Source organism: Drosophila sechellia, chromosome 3L, assembly GCF_004382195.2.
Source record: "Drosophila sechellia strain sech25 chromosome 3L, ASM438219v1, whole genome shotgun sequence".
Classification (NCBI taxonomy): domain Eukaryota; kingdom Metazoa; phylum Arthropoda; class Insecta; order Diptera; family Drosophilidae; genus Drosophila; species Drosophila sechellia.
This window is the reverse complement of record NC_045951.1, coordinates 321,963-332,965: the sequence shown is the minus strand read 5'-3', so window position 1 is coordinate 332,965 and position 11,003 is coordinate 321,963. Positions and strand designations below refer to the sequence as shown.

The following is an 11,003-nucleotide window of genomic DNA, read 5'->3' as shown; positions in this document are numbered from 1 at the left end:
TTAAATTCGTGGTTCGATTACTTGGGCAGTGTGGCCGCGTCTCGAAAAATGAAAAAGGTTGTTGCCTCAAGAGAATGAAGAAATAGTTATCAATTTTTCGCTAGTTCATAAAATCGATTTGTACTGCTATTTTTCTTTGTTTACTTTAATTGTGCAAATTCGTAGACATTCGTAATATCGTGTTTTCTAACTAACCAAAAGTACTGGTGCTGCGCAAGTACAAATGTATTTATTTGCGTCGGCAAAATGTGAAATACAATAAATGGCAAATCGATCGATTTTTGACAACGAAGTGGGAAAGTAGCGGTGTCTGGGTGTGTTTGTGTACTGCGACCAGCCAAAGTTTAGACGAATCCTCCAAGGAAGAGGATAGAACAAAAGCCTGAAGCCACTCTTATCATCTACCATGGAGCACACTGCCTCGCTGCCTGGCTACGTCCGCGAGAAGCTCGCCGAACTGGACCTAGAGCTGTCGGAAGGTATACCTATTTGAAATAGAGCCCGTTTGTAGTACACACAAAAATAAAATATTGTTGTGAATGTGCGGCGACTGAGTTGTAGAAAATCGCGTGAAAACTGTGGCAGACGTAGTCTGGTCTGATTCAAGTCGTTGGGTACTTTTCGGCCCCAATTGGGATTACAAGTGCTGTTCTCGGCCGACCAATGGGGGACCGACCAATTAAAAGAAAAGTGTGTGTGTTGTGTTGTGTGCAGTGGCTTTCAGCATGAGTACATGATTCAGTCGCTATTACACGCTTTTCCAATAACGACAAGTCCCAGCGGACATATTAATCGTTAAGAAAACATTCCCATCCGCTTTTCTAGGTGACATTACGCAGAAAGGCTACGAAAAGAAGAGGGCGAAGCTGTTGCAGCCGCTCCTTAAAAAGCCAGAAGGTATGTTTGAAAACTTTGGTATTTGGTCGTTTGGTCGTCACCAGCAAGCTTTTGATCCTTTTGTTGTGCACAGGCGACAAAGTGAAAAGTACGCCGCCACCGCCATACTACAACGTTAAAAATGCCAACAACAGCACCAACCACGGAAACATCAATAACGACGGCGTCATTGTGTCCAGCGAGGGCTACAGCTATGTGACTGAAGTGCCCTCCCTGTCCTCCTCGCAGCAAAGACATTCCAAAAAAATCGACTTCCATCAGCCAGCCGCCATGAGCTTGTCATCGACACCTCAGAGCGGAAATGCTGGGGCTCCCGGCTACGAAAATATGCGACCGCAGGGTGGAGCAGTCGGCGATCCCGGGTATCAGAACACTCGCGAACCAAGTGCTTTTCAGAACCAACAGTCAACTAATAATAGTCAGCATCGTCAACGACGCACACAGCGCAAAGTAACGCACAATGAGAAGCGTTATCATTCTGGTTAGTAGAACAAGTTACAGCAACAACATTTTACTCTGATCATCTGACCCCTAGAAGTACGACAAGAGGCTGTGCAACAGGCCCTTGCAGCTCTCAAGGGACGACCAAAACCCAGCCTTCCAATGCCATCGAAGCGCACATCTGTATTAAACCGAAGCCCTGGGTGCAATGATGAGCTGGACTCATCGACGGATGACGAATCCATACCCGAGGAGACAATTTCCCCCGACAAGGAGTACAATTATCCGCGGGATCATATAAGCAATACCATACTGCCACCAGAACCGATAATTAAACCTCCAATTCGTGAATCATCGATGGGTTCACAGCAGCATGCGAGGCCAGACGTAAAACAGAACCAAATTCCAAATCAGAAGTATACGGCACCGAATAGCGCTCCAGAAAGGCGACCACCGCAAAACTTACCTCCACTTGTGAGTAATATAATAATAATACATTTAAAGAAGAAAAAAAGCTAGCTTCGACAATATGTATATTGCAGTGTATATATATTGTTATACTGTTCCGACGAACAAATTAAAATCGAAATATATGTATTAAACGATTTATACCTTTAACTAATGTATAAAAAGTTAAAACTCATGATAAGAATCAACGAAACTATGATTTTGTTCTAATAGATTGCTTTGTAGAATTGAAGTTAGGGTATATAAACGTTGGCAGATTGCAGAAAGTTGTATTAATTAAATTAAATAATCATCACACAGCCAACTTCAGAACCTTTAAGTTCGGACTGTCCGCCGATTGCATACAAGCGAGAGCATGACTTTTCGGACAAAGCGTTTAAACAAAAACAATGTAAGTAATTTAAGAAACAGCGGAATTAAGTAAATTCCATTAAAGCGAAGTTTATGTGTTTTTTGTGTGATTTTCATAATGTAATTATCGTTTGTTTTTAGACAACGCTCCCGACATCACACAGTTTAATAATGCTCATCGTGCTGCGGATCGAGTGACACGATATGTTAATGTTTCTCAAAATGAACTGAACGAGACAGATGCCAATGGAAAGTGGAAAGTATCGGCTAAGATTCAGCAACTGCTTAACACCCTTAAAAGACCCAAGCGTCGCCCACTACCGGAGTTCTATGAGGATAACGACATTGAACTGGAGATTGCTGCCAATACGAAGGATCCCAATGCTCCCAAACCGGAGGGCAGCACAATGACTCCTGTGCAAGGCGAGCAGCTATCCATACCTGCAGGACTTCCAAGAACGCTCGAATGCGCACTCCAACGATATGGCACAAACTCGTTTAAAAGTCCAATGGCTACAGTGCTCGATCCGAATGGGAAGATAACAACTACCTTAACATATGGCAAGCTACTTTCGCGCGCACAAAAGATTGCCCATGCTTTGTCCACAAAAATATTTAGCAAGGGTCCTGAGCAAGTAACACTGAAGCCCGGCGATCGTGTTGCCCTGGTTTACCCTAATAATGACCCCTTAAGGTTAGTATGTGTTTTGGCATCCCTTGGAAATTCGTTCATTTCAAGTCTCTAAAGAGCAACACAAATCTTTGATGTATTTTAAGTTGTATCCAATATTAATAAGATAAATTACAGTTTCATTACAGCCTGGTATGGGTGCATGTTTCGGGGGTTAGTACCCCTTCCAATAGAATTGCCGCTGTCTAGCTCGGATACACCTCCGCAGCAAGTGGGATTCTTATTGAGTTCTTGTGGCATAACTGTAGCTCTTACCTCAGAAGCTTGCTTAAAAGGTCTTCCTAAATCAACCACCACGGGGGAAATAGCAAAATTAAAGGGCTGGCCACGCTTGCAGTGGTTTGTGACTGAGCATTTACCTAAGCCGCCCAAAGAATTCAACGTTGGCAATTTACGGGCCGATGATTCGGCTGCAGCTTATATAGAATACACGACAGATAAGGAAGGCAGTGTTATGGGTAAGTGCAACATATATCAGCATCTAAATATTAATAAATAATTATTTAATCTGTTTTACAGGAGTCACTGTTACTCGCGCAGCGATGATCAATCATTGCCGTGCTTTGACTATGGCCTGCCATTATACCGAAGGCGAAACAATTGTGTGTGTCTTGGACTTCAAGCGTGAAGTTGGACTATGGCATTCGGTCTTGACATCCGTTCTGAATGGCATGCACGTTATTTTCATACCCTACGCATTGATGAAATTGCGTCCGTCAAGCTGGATGCAATTAATAACAAAACACCGAGCTTCTTGTTGCTTGGTTAAGAGTCGTGATCTACATTGGGGACTACTCGCTACTAAAGATCATAAGGATATATCGCTTTCCTCTCTACGTATGTTGCTGGTAGCCGATGGAGCCAACCCCTGGTCGTTATCCTCATGTGACCAGTTCTTGAGTGTTTTTCAAGCTAAAGGATTACGCTCAGATGCAATTTGTCCATGTGCCAGTAGCTCTGAAGTATTTACTGTTTCCCTTCGGCGTCCTGGGCGAGGATCTTGTGGATTTAGTCCGTCAGCTACTGGACGTGGTGTGCTTTCAATGGCGGCACTATCACATGGAGTTGTACGCGTTGACAGTGAAGACTCATTAACATCACTCACTTTGCAGGACTGTGGTCAAGTTATGCCAGCAGCACAAATGGTGGTGGTTCGATCGGAAGGACCCCCTGTGCTGTGCAAAACCGATCAAGTCGGCGAAATATGCGTTACTAGCGGATCCACAAGCGCCAGCTATTTTGGTCTCGACGGAATGACAAATTCAACTTTCAAGGTTCAGCCTTTATTGGAAGAATTGGAACAACCAAAAGATGGAAATGGCACGGTGAACATTATTTCCAAACCAAGTGGCGAAGACTTTTTCGTTAGATCAGGCCTACTGGGCTTTCTTGGTCCGGGAGGGTTGGTCTTTGTGTGCGGGTCCCGCGATGGGCTAATGACCGTAACCGGTAGAAAGCACAATGCGGATGACATTATTGCCACAGTGTTAGCTGTGGAACCCATGCGGTTTATTTACCGAGGACGCATTGCTGTATTTAGCATTAAGGTTTTGCGTGACGAACGCGTGTGCGTCATTGCTGAGCAACGTCCGGACTGCTCCGAGGAAGAAAGTTTCCAATGGATGTCACGTGTTCTGCAAGCAGTAGACTCCATTCACCAAGTTGGAATTTACTGCCTGGCATTGGTTCCACCGAATCATTTGCCAAAGACTCCTCTTGGTGGCATACATTTATGCGAAGCACGACGAAGGTTCTTGGAGGGATCTCTCCACCCAGCGAATGTTTTAATGTGCCCACATACATGTGTTACCAATCTACCAAAGCCACGGGAGCTACATCAAGGTAAGTTCTTCGCATACTTGATTTTAAAGAATTGTTACAAATTGGCTTTTTGGACTTTCTGTGCTTTATTTACCTTAATAAAATACAAATATTGCTTTCCTCTATTTTTAACCACCAACCCTTCAACAATGCTGCGATTACTTCTATGACCACAACAACACTCACTGCAAAAACCAAATAACAACACTGTATTATATCGACAACAAACACAAATGCCAACATAACTAATGAAATCGCATAAATTAATCACTTCTGTAATGAATCCTTGTACAAAACCGATAAATCATTCTACTACTAACCATTCCTCAAACAAATAAGGTGTGCAAACTGCCGCAAAATTAAGCTCATCATCTGGATGTGGTATTACAGACACGGGTGTAGGACCAGCCTCTGTGATGGTTGGAAATTTAGTTCAGGGCAATCGCCTTGCTGAAGCCCATGGACGGGATGTTGGCCTAGCAGAAGATTGCGAAAGAAAGGTTGGTTAACATGTCTAATGTCAAAAATTGCGACTAAAAAACTATCAAACTTCAACAGCCACAACTGATAACAGGTGTGTTGCGTTGGCGAGCAAACACGTCCCCCGATCATATAATATTTACACTGCTAAACTCCAAGGGTAAGTTAGGTTCCTTTTTTATAGAAACGAATTCTAGACTTGCGCTTCAGGTGCCATCGCGAAAACACTGACATGCTCTGAGTTGCATAAGAGGGCAGAGAAAATAGCGGCATTGTTACAAGAACGAGGAAGAATTGAGCCAGGAGACCACGTTGGTAAGGTTTTCTATGTACACACTATAGGAATGATAATATAGTCCGATTTTCCCGCAGCGCTTATATTTCCTCCAGGTCTCGATTTGCTGTGCGCATTTTATGGATGCCTATATTTGGGTGCAATACCAATTACCATTCGGCCTCCACATCCACAAAATTTAAATACCACGTTACCCACTGTTCGGATGATTGTTGATGTCTCTAAAAGTGGCATTGTACTCTCCATACAGCCGATTATTAAGTTACTCAAATCTCGAGAGGCAGCAACCTCTATTGACCCAAAGACATGGCCTCCTATATTAGATATTGATGACAACCCGAAACGCAAATATGCGGGCATAGCCACGGTCTCCTTTGACTCTAGCGCCTATTTGGACTTTAGCGTATCAACTTGTGGACGTCTTAGCGGTGTAAACATCACGCATCGGTACATAGGTCGAATTGAGTTTTAACGAAATGTGTGTATTCAATTTTTGTCTATCTAACAGATCTCTCTCTAGTCTGTGCGCCAGTTTAAAATTGGCTTGTGAGCTGTATCCTTCTCGACATGTTGCTTTATGTTTGGATCCGTACTGCGGCCTTGGATTTGTTATGTGGACTCTTATCGGAGTATATAGTGGCCATCATTCTATACTTATCGCGCCCTACGAGGTCGAAGCAAATCCCAGTTTATGGCTGTCAACTCTATCTCAACACCGCGTTCGCGACACGTTCTGTTCATATGGTGTAATAGAGTTATGCACAAAAGCTCTCAGCAATTCTATACCTTCCTTAAAGCAACGAAACATAGATTTGAGATGCGTACGGACGTGTGTCGTGGTGGCAGAAGAGCGTCCCAGAGTGCAACTGACCCAGCAGTTCTGCAAGGTCTTTCAAGCCCTTGGTCTGAATACGCGCTGCGTGTCAACTTCGTTTGGGTGTCGTGTAAATCCTGCCATCTGTGTCCAAGGGGCTAGTTCTGCAGAGAGTGCTCAAGTGTACGTAGATATGAGAGCATTGCGAAATAATCGTGTCGCTTTGGTGGAGCGTGGAGCGCCAAATTCGTTGTGTGTAATTGAATCAGGTAAACTTTTACCAGGCGTAAAAGTGATAATAGCAAATCCTGAAACCAAGGGCCACTGTGGCGACTCGCATTTGGGAGAAATCTGGGTAACAATTTACAAACTGCATAATTATCCTATCAATACTAATTTATTAATTTTTCCTAAGGTTCAAGCTCCTCATAACGCAAATGGTTACTTTACAATTTATGGTGACGAAACTGACTACAATGATCACTTCAACGCGAAATTGGTAACTGGGGCCACCTCCGAGCTATATGCACGTACTGGATATTTAGGATTCTTACGCCGCACCGAATGCTCGCAATCAGCATCACTGCTTGACGAGACCACACCAAGTGTGGCAAGTCGCGATAGTGATACAGAATCTTTGAATTCGATAAGTCAATTGCAACTAAATTTTTCAAATGTTTCCTTGGGTGGAAATTCCGAGCATAGCCTGGTAGGCGGCGCAAGCAATGCTAATGATCAAGAACTACACGACGCAGTGTATGTAGTCGGAGCTGTTGATGAAGTGATCTCTTTACGTGGCATGAACTATCACCCAATTGATATCGAAAATTCGGTAATGCGCTGTCACAAAAAAATTGCTGAGTGGTAAGATTTAAAAGACGTGCTTTTTGAAAAAATCACACATTATTTTTTTTTTTAATCAGCGCCGTTTTCACCTGGACAAACCTATTAGTCGTTGTTGTCGAGTTGGACGGCAATGAATCAGAAGCTTTGGATTTGGTTCCCTTGGTCACAAACACAGTATTAGAAGATCATCAGCTTATAGTAGGCGTTGTAGTGGTTGTTGATCCAGGTTTGTGATACATTTTTTTATAATGATAATTATTCATTTTGGGAACTTTTGTTTCTAGGTGTGGTGCCTATTAATAGTCGGGGCGAAAAGCAACGGATGCATTTACGGGATGGTTTTCTAGCCGACCAACTGGATCCCATATACGTAGCATATAACATGTAAATACACAATTATTCTTATGATGAAATCGCCGTATTAAGAAACGTTAGAAAACGTTGTCTTCGTATCATAATTCAAAACAATCGCAATCGACAAGAAACAGAAATGGCTCATTTTGGTAACGCACGCATAATTACACATTTCCTTTTAGAGTATTAGCAAAGATGGTTTGGTAAACATTCTTACAATAAAATGACTATTTAACTTTATATGACCATATAAGTGACAGCAAACATTTAATATTTAATAGTATTTATATAAGTTTAAATAAACCACAATTTACACAAAGTTGAGTTTTCACAAATATGATTGGGAAATTGTTCGGTCATGTGGCCCGCAATAACATATATTCTATTAAAGGATTTCAGGTTCAGCCGATCAATTTTTGAATGTTTTTCTCTTCATCAATTTGATTTGGTTATAAGCACATCATTCTTTGCAGGTCAAATAAACCAGAATTTAATATAATTATAAAATTAATGTAATATTAACGGCGATCGTAGATTTGAAGTAATGTATTATAATTGTATATCTATGTGGGACTATTACTAAGAGCTTGCAGCTCTGTGCCTTCAATTTCGTGGGAACCACGATCATACCACCACCTTAATATTATTGTGCGACGCCTGCGCACGACTAGAAAAATTAGCAGTACCCAAACTCCCTGGAGTCCATTCACCATGTCGCAGAGTATCAGGTAATTCGAATTCGATCCCGAGTAAAACGTTATTATTTCGAGCAGCCAGCTTACGACCATTATTATTCCAAGTAAACTGACACATTTAGCGCTAATGGAAAAAAATTTAAATAATTTTTTGTGTTAGGACTGTAATAAATCTGCACTCACTCTTTTTTAATATCTTCATACTTTTGTTGGTCAAACAAACATTTTCGCTCCTGAATGTTTTTTTCAGCCTTGGCGTATCCGCTTATACGTTGAAATCCGAAGAACGATATTATATTAATCTAATAATCGTCCATTATTACAACATTAGCATAAAACAAAAAACTGGTACGAAAAGAAGTGCTTACCAAAAAACTTAGAAAAAGTATAGTAGACACTGGAGGAATAAAGTAACGTTGGGAATCTCGGATGGATTCAGTGAGGCCTTTAAATAATACACCTGTTATTACTTATGCTCTAAAGTATAATTGTTCTGTTAATTACTTGCCTTGCAGAAAGTAAGACGGCATTCCTGGGAGTCCCTTTTGAACAGTTAATGCAACTATTGTGGCCGGTCCAGAAAAAGCAAAAACAGCGTAACACCCAAAATTAAAGGTGGCCCAACTCTTTGAGCATTGAATGCAGCAGGGCAACTTGTACCACACATTTAAAAGAACATTGAAGCATATGCACAAGTACCAGAAGAAATAACTTAAAATACAAAACTGTATGACGTAGCCAATGAACCCTTGGTTCGGGATCCCATAGATGTGCACAACGGAGTGCACAAAGTATCCAGACGCCAAGCACAGGGACATCAAACTTAGCGAGAGACCATGCAAGTTGCGCAACAAGCGAAGTGTCATGTGCAAATAACTAACTAATAGCAGGCAGGGCATAGATATTAGCATAAGAACGGCAACAAAAACGACCTGAAATAATATTCATCCATTGGTAAATAGAAATTAATGTCACATCGACTTACTTTTGCGAAAGCAATTTGTTCTTCCACTTGGGTTACACATGTAAAGGCAAACAAGTGTCCCGACTTATCAATATCCAAGCAATAATGTTCTTTCACTGTGTACGATTCGTTGCCAAATTTGTCGATGATTAATAGCGAACCGTCTTGCAGAACGAAGAAAACGTCCTCTTCGTCGTCGTACAAAAGAGAACTAATTTGGCAGAAGAATGTGTACTTCGATTAAATTAAACATGGGAATGTCTCGTTTCGCTTACATACCTGTTGCACGGATTTCCTATGTCGTAGTCGAGCGTAGTCTCAATCTCCAAGTCTTCAATGCAGTTATCGAACAGAACTGCACTTATTATAGTCGGTTCGAAGCTTAAGAGTCCGTTGTCGCACATAGAATCGCTTTGATTTTCCCGATATATATTTAAGTTTTCTCCATGTGGGCAGCATTTTCTTAAACGCGACGATGGTGTTGCAACTGGTTGTTTTCTGTACTTTTCCCGTTGAGAACAGTCCGCTGGATCTAACGGGTTGTCTACAGGACTTTGAACAGGAACAGAGGTTGCGAACCTAGCACCTGATTGAATTGTTGCAGCTTCTGTCGAATATGTTTGAGATACATCCAGTGTTGAATGTATTGAGGCGTCCAGAACCTCGGTCGAAGTTCTATTGAATGTGTCTTCATAGGAAATACTAAGCAAAGCAAATTATATTATAGAAAATGCAAAGAATCCAAAATTAGTATTTTTCGAAAACAAATGTTTTGAGCATTTCTTACTTTGAGTTGTTTGATCCCTTCAAACTGTTATTTCCAGTGCTTATCTGTGCGGAGGCGTTGAAAAACGTTTGTAAACTGATTAAAGCTAGGAGAAAATTCCAGTGGCCTAGATTCATATTGCCTTTTCAACCAATCTACAAGAAATATATAACATAAAATTAATAAAACAAAATTGCCAAGCTCGTTTACACAAAAAGCATGTAAACAAACCAAATTTTGACATTAGTTAACTGGTGTGGGTAACTGGTAAGATATGGGATATCTTATCTTTGTAAGATACCAAAAGAGTGCGTTATCATAATATAACACATGACGTCAGACGAATGTGGTAGCACATTCCTTAGAATTGATCAATACTCGGAAAATTACACTCATCAACTTATACAAAAACCGCGTTAAATGTCAATTTTTAGGCACTGATGTTCTGGTTAGACCCTATTTTATTCCATTATTGTATTTTGAAAAATAAACTATTTATGGCGATCAGTGTTTACGTACATGTCAAATAATTTATTTTTGCTATTCAAAATGCAACCACTGAGGTTGATTAATAAAGTAATACTAGCGAAAAAGGAGCTTGTATTCTGCAATGGAATCAGTTTGTGCAGGTGATAAGATAACAATGTTTTCAGGGCTTCAAAACAAATTGTTTCCCACATTTTTATTCCTTAATGATTTAAATTATTATTAAAAATAACAAATTACTCATCAAGCAGAATTAAAATACTGTAATTTAGTATTTTTAGAATAATTTTTAAAATGTTTAAATAATAATAATATAAAAACCCTTACCAGTAAACAAAAAATCGTAGCGGCATCTTATTATCGATAACATTTTTAACGGATTTTCCGTGATCGGCAATCCGCGAAATAAATTTATTTTACCGCATCCAAATACTTTTTAAATTTTTAAGATAGTGAGCAAAGTTAATGTTGATTTTGATCACAAGCTAACGGTTTTTTTTAAACGCCCGCACAACACGTCGATAAAAATAAAAATACATCTGTCAGTGCGGTTCAGTGTAAATGCCAAAAGCAACCCTGTCTATATCGTTTGTGCAACCATAAAGAATTATTTCTCCAAGCCGACCGCAAGAGG

At 40.6% G+C, this 11,003-nt stretch overlaps 2 protein-coding genes across 4 annotated transcripts; one reads left to right on the top strand and one right to left on the bottom strand.

The window, feature by feature from the left end:
• The first annotated feature begins 95 nt into the window (after nt 1-95).
• Nucleotides 96-7,698, top strand: LOC6610156 (disco-interacting protein 2). 2 transcript variants are annotated; one of them, XM_032718847.1, is made up of 16 exons: nt 96-479; nt 826-897; nt 971-1,378; nt 1,433-1,812; nt 2,107-2,197; nt 2,299-2,851; nt 2,966-3,306; nt 3,368-4,690; nt 5,060-5,169; nt 5,228-5,309; nt 5,360-5,464; nt 5,522-5,891; nt 5,953-6,613; nt 6,674-7,122; nt 7,182-7,330; nt 7,389-7,698. In XM_032718847.1, the coding sequence occupies exons 1-16, from the start codon at nt 407-409 to the stop codon at nt 7,490-7,492; spliced, it is 5,271 nt and encodes a 1,756-aa protein (XP_032574738.1). In that variant the 5' UTR covers nt 96-406; the 3' UTR covers nt 7,493-7,698. The 2 variants fall into 2 exon arrangements, with proteins under 2 accessions (XP_032574738.1, XP_002034765.1); XM_002034729.2 differs by having other exon boundaries at nt 5,009-5,169.
• A 226-nt stretch (nt 7,699-7,924) lies between these two features.
• Nucleotides 7,925-10,491, bottom strand: LOC6610155 (probable G-protein coupled receptor Mth-like 14). Of its 2 annotated transcripts, none has more exons than XM_002034728.2 (8): nt 10,403-10,491; nt 9,905-10,038; nt 9,397-9,819; nt 9,139-9,328; nt 8,662-9,085; nt 8,522-8,598; nt 8,337-8,455; nt 7,925-8,277 (listed from the first exon to the last, which is right to left on the bottom strand). In XM_002034728.2, exons 2-8 carry the CDS (start codon nt 10,018-10,020, stop codon nt 8,022-8,024), a joined length of 1,605 nt encoding a protein of 534 aa, XP_002034764.2. In that variant the 5' UTR covers nt 10,021-10,038; nt 10,403-10,491; the 3' UTR covers nt 7,925-8,021. The 2 variants fall into 2 exon arrangements, with proteins under 2 accessions (XP_002034764.2, XP_032574739.1); XM_032718848.1 differs by lacking the exon at nt 10,403-10,491 and adding an exon at nt 10,115-10,208.
• Nucleotides 10,492-11,003: the final 512 nt, after the last annotated feature.

Coding starts and splice junctions, on each gene's coding strand:
- LOC6610156 (XM_002034729.2), top strand. CDS start 407: ATGGAGCACACTGCCTCGCTGCCTGGCTACGTCCGCGAGAAGCTCGCC. Junction 3,307..3,367: donor TAAGGAAGGCAGTGTTATGG/GTAAGTGCAACA, acceptor TCTGTTTTACAG/GAGTCACTGTTACTCGCGCA. Junction 5,170..5,227: donor CAGAAGATTGCGAAAGAAAG/GTTGGTTAACAT, acceptor AAACTTCAACAG/CCACAACTGATAACAGGTGT.
- LOC6610155 (XM_002034728.2), bottom strand. CDS start 10,020: ATGAATCTAGGCCACTGGAATTTTCTCCTAGCTTTAATCAGTTTACAA. Junction 9,086..9,138: donor AACAAATTGCTTTCGCAAAA/GTAAGTCGATGT, acceptor ATATTATTTCAG/GTCGTTTTTGTTGCCGTTCT. Junction 8,278..8,336: donor TATGAAGATATTAAAAAAGA/GTGAGTGCAGAT, acceptor TTTTTCCATTAG/CGCTAAATGTGTCAGTTTAC.